This window comes from Mesitornis unicolor, unplaced genomic scaffold (genome assembly GCF_000695765.1).
Source record: "Mesitornis unicolor isolate BGI_N332 unplaced genomic scaffold, ASM69576v1 scaffold3610, whole genome shotgun sequence".
Classification (NCBI taxonomy): domain Eukaryota; kingdom Metazoa; phylum Chordata; class Aves; order Mesitornithiformes; family Mesitornithidae; genus Mesitornis; species Mesitornis unicolor.
Genome location: NW_010156116.1, coordinates 1,132 through 10,161, shown reverse-complemented (window position 1 = coordinate 10,161; position 9,030 = coordinate 1,132). Strand labels below are relative to the sequence as shown.

Here is a 9,030-nt window from a genome sequence, read left to right as displayed (position 1 = left end):
GAAAGAGCAGAAGACGAAGAGAACTTGAATTCTTTCATCTGCTTTCAGTTTGGCTTTTAGATGGAGGCAAAGGTCAACAGACTATTTTATTGAGTCTCTGGATATTCAACTGCTGACCCTCTGCTCAATCTGTCTCATCTGAAAAGGAGTCTACTTGCATGTGCAAATGAGATTTCAATTTTGCAAGCTTTTCTTAGATTTGCAATTTTGCAATCTCTGTTTTCTCTGTTGTTAAGTTATATGGTTCATAATTCGGTCTAGGCATTATGAAAAAATGGAGATATATCCATATTTGATTATGAAAGAAAGGATTAAATAGTTAGCTGGTTTAAATACTTTGTTCTTTGTGCTGGTGCACATGCTAAATCACAGGATGTTTGCATGCAGGCAAACAAACTGTCACTATCACACACCAACTTTTGCAGTTTTATCAATGTGTAGTTTTATGCAAAAATGTCAGTCATCCTTGTCAGATCATGAATTCCCATTCCCAATGTAGTCACTATGATCATCACCTTAAAAATCTGTTGTAAACCAGAGTATCAAATAATGACAAAAGAACTGCCAGCAGATAACAGCATACATAAGGTATATCTGTATTTTTATATGTGTGTATCTGGGGAAAATGTTTCTTACGAAGATTTGAAATGGCAGTAGGCTTCACTGAGGTACAGCGATAAAGAGCAGATTTTTCATATGTAGAAGCTATAACCAGGAAATATTTTTTCTAATGTTGGATATTTTTTCCCCATAACAATGAAAATTCTTCCCTGCTTAAAAATGAAGAGCCATAAGTTAAGCAACCTCACTTCTCATCTTTATTAAAACCGTGAGACTCATTTTACTTGTCAAAAGAACAAATTTATAACAAATTATTTCAGACTAAATTATTAGTCCTTATTTTCTTAAACCACAGATACTCATAAAGAGGCTTAAAATCAGCAACTCCTTAGCTAACAAGATCTAACTGCTATTTTTCTCAAGATAAAAAACAGTTGCAGGAAATTCCAACTTTACTCGGTTATATTGTATACTGTTGAATCATCCATGTTTGGCTACAGTCTTATATTAAAAGTCAGTGCAGATTAGTCTACAGCAACATTTCTCATATAGCCACTAATGTTTTGGGTTTTTTTTCAGAAACCCTTTTCTTCCATTTCTATTAAATCTTGGGACTCAAGACACACACATCTGACTGCAGATAGAAGTCAATGTGTTTCACATATGGACAGGAAACTATTCAATTGCTATGGTGTGGTATTTACAGTTTTCATGTCCACACTGAGGCAGATTATAAATTACAGGTTCTGGAATAGTTAGTCCTTCCTAAATAAATGAACTGAGTTACAAATTCAGGCTAAGTTATATTCTAGTATGAGACAAACAGAAGCTTTTCTATTCTAATTCTCATTTTTTGGATATTAATAGAAATACGATAATTTTCCACAATTAAAAAAAAATGTATTGTGGGATTCTCCAGCAAAACACGCCAAAAGTAGTCACTGTTAAATGTTACTGAGGAAAGTGGGTGTTTAAATCATGTAGATTACTGTTTAACTTATTTTATTGTTCACTTGGTGTTTTTTCCTGTGTTTTCTCATGTATGTAACTTTATGTGGTCATGCCAGCACAATTTCCTTCAAGTAATTTATCTTGTTACTAGTAATTCCACTCTTTACTGGGTGAAATTCTCACAATTTAATTAAAATATAAATTAAGATTTTTAAAAGGAAAGAGCTACAAATCAGTCATACTACAAGTTGACAGCCAATACATAATTTTAATCCTCCCTTTCACATACAGGATAAAACGACTGTAAAATTTAAACTGCTTTAAATTTTAAAGTAAATTGCTTCAGGCACTTATCATTAAGGCAGTGATTACATGCAGCTTGAGATTATTAACAGTTATGCAACCAGGGCTGATTTGCATCCTTACAAGACAATTATGGTTAAAAAAGCAATACCCAAAGTTGTGTGCTTTTCTCTTTTTCTAGCAACTTTATAATCCAGATCATAGCGTGTTTACTAAAACATATCAGCTTGATTTGTGTAACTGAAAAACTATTAAATAGATGGGAAAACTAGAAGTATTCTTCTGTGGTTATGTATCAAAGTTGTCAAAACAATTCCTAGTCTTGGATCTTAATTTTAGACAATGATTATAAGCAGGCAATATCTTCACTATTTGAGGTGCTTGTTCCTATGGTTTGTGCAGGGAGAAGAAAACTAAGAAAATATTATTTTGGTAATATGCGTTTTGATAAGGAATAATCAGTGAATGGCAAATGTTACTCTTATCCTTGCTTTCCCTTCATAGTTAGATATTGTAGTAAGTAATATAACATCCGTAATACTGGAAATGGTGGTGGGATGGTAGTGGTAAGGTAAAAACTTATTTAAAATGGGATAGGTTGACTCACTTTCCCTATTTTTTCCTCTCACGAGACTGTCATTCCAGAGTTCCTCTACTTAGAGGAAAAGAAGTCATTACATGACAACTTGAAGGTATTTTCTACAGCTCCAAATTCAGCCATTGAATACACTGTTCCAATCTAAAAGTCCATATGTATTAACTCAAGGAATGAAATGTACCTTCATATAAAGACAACTTCATATTCCTACAGTCTTTTAGGATTTAACCTTTGAAGAAGATTTATCTTTTTTTCCCCTCAGGGAACAAGGATGGAAGGTTATGCAGATCCTTCTACAGCTGCTCAGGATGCAACGGTAAATATAGTGAGAAATGAGCATCTCAAACATTTAAAAAAAAAGAACTAATACAAATGTTGAAAAATTATTTAGGACTTACTTAAACTCTTTTGCATTTTTTTCCTTTTTCTGGTACATTAGATTCTATGGGAGGCATGTCAGCAGAAAACAGGCGAACACAAAAATATGCTGCAAATGATTCTCTGCAACAGGAGTTACCAGCAGTTGTGGATGGGTAATTCAGCAGTTCAGCTGTTTGAACACAGAGTGGAAAGAAAAAATCTGACTTGCTAATAAAACCTTGGTTTACATTCAAGAAGTTCAGTGTGCAGAGTACTAGCCCGAAATCTAAGTGTGAATGGTTGGAGCTTTCAGACTCCCACTGATGCTAATGGGATTTTGGAAGTAATGCAAAACTGAACTTCGCCTGATGACTGCAGACAGCTGTAGGGAGAAAAAACATCAGGATGCCTAACAATGCATGACCAAAGAAAGATATAGACTATGACTGCACTGAGTTTCCACACAACACAACAGGACGAGGCAGATTTTTCTTAACTATTTTCTTCATTTTTTTCTAAGTAACTCCTTGTTATGAGTGGAAACACCTTGGGAGAGGCAGCTGGAGTATTTTCAATATATGTTTGTATGTGAAAACACATTGCTGTATTGAAGCTTTTCCCTGGAACTTTCAAAGAAGTTTTTGATGGGAGCATTTCAGGGTCCACATCCGCGCTCTCATAATGAACATATACACAGAAACATAATGGCATATTTTTATTTAAAATAGATAATCAGACACAATTACAGATTGCAAGAAAATTATGTGAGATCATCCAGATCTTCCACAGTAGAAAAGAAACGTGTTGGATCTGCTTGGTGACAAGTTGGAGATAACTTTTGCTCTGCAGTGGAAAAACAGTCTGTTTGGTGACAAGACACTGACACTGTCCAGCCAGCTGTGTTTCTTAGGCCAACTTCTAACAGTAGCTTAGAATTAGTTTTCTGTCATAGATAAACAAATTAATTCTTCTGTCATGACCTCTGTAAGGCTGGTGAGAGTAGGATTAACACAATGTAACACCTGCCTATGCTCTACTTTTTCTGTAACAGAGATTTGAGGGCTCTGCCTGTAATGGTTTGTAGTGAGCAGTGAGTTGAAAATATTCCTCCTTCCCAAAAGCAGTAAGCATGCCCTGTATATTTGTGTGTGTAACTCTGGATACCTGCATTATCCAGAGAGTGACCATGTCTGGATAGTGACATGTTATGTACGTCATGCCACGGCTTCTTGTCACAATCTGTGAATCTCTGGCCAATTTTAGCCAAGCTGAGCAAGGAAGTTGGCCTAGTGACATGATATTCTTATAAATTCCATAAACAGAAGTTGCTAGATAGAGCTTTAATTTATTAAAGCTTCCACTAAAAGGGAGGCTTTGGTGTGCATTCATTTTATACTGTACACTGGAAAACCCAGAGAGAGAATGTCCTGGAAGCCAGATTTCAGGTTGCTCATTTCGTTTGCCTTACCTAAGGGCATAAATATCACGAAAGACTGAGAATAAACACGGAAAAAAATAAACTCAATAGTTATAGTACTGGAGGGAAGCAGGAAAAAAATAAGGCAAGTTGGTCATTACTAATGAACTAGAATAAAGCAAGATTTTTTTTTCCCCAAAAGTTTTCCAGGAGTTCCAAAATATCTCTGGGCAAGACATAGTAGATGCCATTAATGAATGCTATGATGGATACTTTCAAGAATTACTGGTTGCAATAGGTAACGTAAAAATATTATTTTACAATAAAGATCTAGGACGGTATCTCCGATGCATCAATAATATTTTCTGAAATTTTTATCCACTTTACTCTCCTATACAATATAATTAAATTTTCAGAGTTAATTAGAAAACAATATTTGAAATACTTTTCCATGATTGTGTAAATCTAAAAATGTATATGTGCAGCACTAGATTCTAACTGAGCAGAACGAGTATCTGTTCTTTATTTGATAACAAATTTTGTGTGATCAATGACAATTGCATTACCGATTCTATATATATTAAGTAATTGGCAAAGTTCTCAGGTCTTCAGTGGCATATAAACAAGTTCCAAGCTTTATGTGCCTTTGTTTTCTATATATAGAATAAGGATAATAATATTTCTACAAAGATGTCATGTAAGCGTACATATTTAATAAGCCCTTTGATGCAACAGCAATGAGTACCCACCCAAAATAAGTACCAGGCTTTTAAAATTAAAGATTTAGTTCTGTTTGTGAAAGCAGGTAGCTTAATTTTAAGCTGAATCATGGACAGCACTACCCAGCTTTATATTTCAAGAAGTCCAAAGCCAATAGAAATTATTTTGTAATAATCTTATGTTCACCTGTTGCAATTTTTCTCTCCTAGTTCTCTGCATTCGTGACAAGCCTTCCTACTTCGCTTACAGGCTTTACAATGCAATTCATGTAAGTAGTCTTTCTTCTTCACATGTCATAAAAAGTAGCTTCCCTATTTTTTGTTTGCTTGATTATTCTTAAACGTGTTTACAAATGGGTCTGTTCAATCTTTAAGGTGTGATTTTTGTGTTTTAAAACTGTTGGTATCTACATAAATTTCAAAGCAGTAGTGCCTAAGCAACAGTTAGGATTTAAAAGTAACGGTAAAAGGTTAAATATTTAAATTGCCCAAAAAGTATCTGTCTGGTATCTGTGATTTTTTTTTAAACTGAAAACCTTTCTTTTCTATGGATTGTATCTCCCCCTGCTGTGCAGAACACAATGTGCACTTCTCTTACTATGCAGTTTTTGTCTCTAGAGATTTAATAAATATCACTAAAAATTAAAACATAATTTAGTGTTACATAAAAACAAACGGTCGTATTTTCTTGTGGGGTTCAAGGTATATATGCAGTTTCTTTTATCTTTGCATGTAAGTGATAACATAATAAAACTAATGAGTGCCAAGGAGAACTGTGGATAAATGCAAAGAAACACCTACAAATTCCTCCTACGAGAGGTCGCTGAAGATATTTTCATTTGGTTTTCATTCATTAGCAAAACAACAAGACATTATGCTATATATAAAAAATAAAATATAATCTTTTAAGCTTAATCTTTTAAGTGTAATCTTTAGAAGACAGTCATAAAAGCCAGCCACAGGCAAAATGTAAAGTATCTTCTTATTGCAGGAATGGCAAAGATAGGATTCAAGCCAGAACCACGGGACAAAACTATTCAGCAACACGTCAGCAGGGCCCCAGTATCCTCTTCCAGATGCTGCTACTACTGCTGTCCCTTGTTTCAGTTAAACCAGGAACAGCGGCAGCAAAGAACCAAGGAAAATCCTGGGGCTGAGAGGAAGAGGCAGTATTTTGTCTGAAAGGTCAAAAGAAGATTCTGGTACATGACATGAAAAAGGTTTGCCAAAAGTAGCAGGAAATACCACCTATCAGAAAAAGTGATGTTTCTCAAAGGTCCTCTGTCAAGATTGCTTTTTAAGTTAAAACTTCATTTTTAATTTTAAGAAATATCACACAGATAGTTTTCTTCTACATTATATTCAGATGATGTAGGTGATGCAGGAAAAAGTTTTTAATGATTAAGAATAAACATTTGCATATTGGTTGTAATTAATATTTTATGCTCTTTTCTCAGTGTTTTAATGAACACAAATAATTCTCAATTGAATGCAAGAATTTTTAAAAGTGTCTGTTTTGCAGCCAAGATATGTCCAGATTATATGAAAAGTTTTCTGTACCTCCATTTATAATACAAAAATACCTAGCTAGGATTCTAATGCTTGAAATCATAGTCCACAATGGTTTATAAGAAATATTTTAATGTAGCCATCACACAGGTATCAAATTCTCAGCTTTTTAACATAGTTCATTACTTGGGGTTTTTTGAGAACAAGATTTCAATATCAATGGCTAGTCGATAAAATTATGATTCAGCTTTAAACACTCTAAATTGGTCATCAGTCATTGTCCCCGCAAATCTGTCTTGTTACTGCCACTGGATGTCCCTCTTTCTCCACACATTACAATATGAAACTTTATTTAGAAACAGTTGAAACACAGCTGAATACAAGCTATGTAAATTCTAATAAATTGTTTAAAATCTCACTGAATTCACATTTCGCAGCAGTTGCTGTGAAACGGATTACTGGCTTAACTATAGTTTGAAGGGACTCCACAACAACAGCCACAACAGCGACCTACAAACTGAAAACCTAAAACTACTGACAAAAGTTCCTCAGGCTTTTCTTTTTAAAAGTTTCAGTGCATGGTTAAAATACTGATATGTGGGGAATCTCTGTTAATAGGTATCATGAATTCTACTATTCAAGCATGTGAAAATGATGTAGGATTAAACCATTGGACACTTAAACTCCTTTACAATCTAGGATATCTTTATGGGTAGCCTAATTAATTGGCTTACCTATTAAGCATTAATATAAGCATGCACAGATAGGCAAACACATATTGTCCAACTGTCAAGTTACTTTTCATCTTCTTTTCCTTTTAGGACTTTGGGTTTCACAACAAAACAGTTATAAGGATTCTCATTGCCAGGAGTGAGATTGACTTGATGAATATCCGACAGCGATACAAAGAGAGATACGGGAAATCACTCTTCCATGACATTAAAGTAAGTTTTTACTCACTTTTGCATATACTCAGCACTGGCACCACACAGACTGTGCCAAGCTCTACCAGAAAAATACCGAGGGTTAATCTCCATTCAATCACCTGATTAAAAAAAAACCAAACCACAAACCAAACCAAACAAAAAAATTTATAAAAACAATAGCATAACTTTTCAGTGCCTCAGACAGACTGCAGTAAGCAAGCAGTGAATTCTCAGCTCACTCTCATTCTATGTGATTTTCTCCTTCCCCAATAGCAAGAGGAGGATTTAAACAGGGCAGGACAGTGTATGCTAAGGAATACTCTGCATGATTAGTTTCTATACTAATTCATACCATCTTCTTTCATACTGTCCTGCAAGGTTAGGCTGATACCACTTTCATGCAAAACTGAGATAAAAATCTGGTTTTATCTTTATGCTTAGGCAGTATCAACTTTTACAAGAACTATTTATCTTGTTTTAACTTTAAAAAAAATGTACAAAAATGACTCTTGCTAAGACATTTTACCTTTTTTATGTAAGATGTGCAGTAACGGTAAGAAATTGCTCATTATTTTTTTTGTATTGAACTTGAGAAGTATTAAATAAGTTTGATCCAACCTTTTAAAGATAGATTGTTTCTGGGTGTCCAAGCAATCAAAGACCAAGATATGGGAAATTTAAAAAACTTTGGCATAGAAGCCTTATGAAGACACTGTAATATATTACAAAACCTTATAATTGCAGTCTAGTCCTCATCACATACCAAGAGAAGAAAAATTAAGAAAATGTATAGTCACAGAAATGTTGTGGGTTTTTTTCTTGCAGCATTTTGCTTCAGGGCACTATGAGAGTGCTTTACTTGCTATCTGTGCTGGTGATGTTGAAGACTATTAAGGAAGAAGACGAACTCTGACGGCTCTATAAATTTATTTTAAATAGAAACTGAAACTATACACAATATACTAACTGTAAGAGATCCCTATTCTACATAAAAGAAGAGAAAAATCAGCACTATATATTTGCTAATATTAAATCTTTCTTGAGAAAGGAAAATATGTTGGCAGGAACATGGTTTTATCCCTAATTCTAAGTAATTTTTTCTGTTTCTCTGATTAATGTAAAGTAATGAAGTGAGTTGTAAAATAGCTCCATGTAAGCATACGTTTATCATTTAGTCTTGCAACATTCCAAACATTAGACAACAGACTTTGGAAGAACCTATTCACTTTCATACTGGAAAGAAAAAAGGTTTTGCTTTGTTTAACGTTATCAGCATTATTTCTTCCTTAAAGTAATTTTTTTCTTTGCTTTCCTACTTCTTATACCTTATATTGAGTTGCTATCAAACTAAGCATCTGCACCAGTCACTCACCAAAGACTGCTTTTGTATTCGCTTTCATTTAGCCCACATACTTAATGGCATTTCCTTTTTACATTTGAAATGAAAGCAAAGATTAGAATCAAGTATCGCAAACCATTGTTGGTTTACTGCCATGCACTGGAAATCCCTGGGAGACAAAGCATTTGAGCAGAGAAGTTCCAGAGGAATAAATTCTGAAATTGCATTTGTGCCTCTCATTTCAATCATTAACTGAATACTGACCTTCCGAGCACCGAGGTATTTTCAGGATGCCCCAGATGGTACAATACAGGAGTTGACTAGTAGTAGGTAACACTGCACCTCCA

At 34.3% G+C, this 9,030-nt stretch overlaps 1 protein-coding gene across 1 annotated transcript in view; it reads left to right on the top strand.

Moving 5' to 3' along the window:
• ANXA10 (annexin A10) overlaps nucleotides 1–8,238 on the top strand; it is a 17,011-nt gene extending 8,773 nt beyond the window's left edge. Inside the window, exons 7-12 of the mRNA XM_010179130.1 lie at nucleotides 2,676–2,729; nucleotides 2,853–2,946; nucleotides 4,393–4,488; nucleotides 5,120–5,178; nucleotides 7,240–7,362; nucleotides 8,170–8,238. Of these exons, the coding sequence (XP_010177432.1) occupies nucleotides 2,676–2,729; nucleotides 2,853–2,946; nucleotides 4,393–4,488; nucleotides 5,120–5,178; nucleotides 7,240–7,362; nucleotides 8,170–8,238 (495 nt within the window). The remainder of the gene's footprint in view (nucleotides 1–2,675; nucleotides 2,730–2,852; nucleotides 2,947–4,392; nucleotides 4,489–5,119; nucleotides 5,179–7,239; nucleotides 7,363–8,169) is intronic.
• The last annotated feature ends 792 nt before the right edge of the window (nucleotides 8,239–9,030 follow it).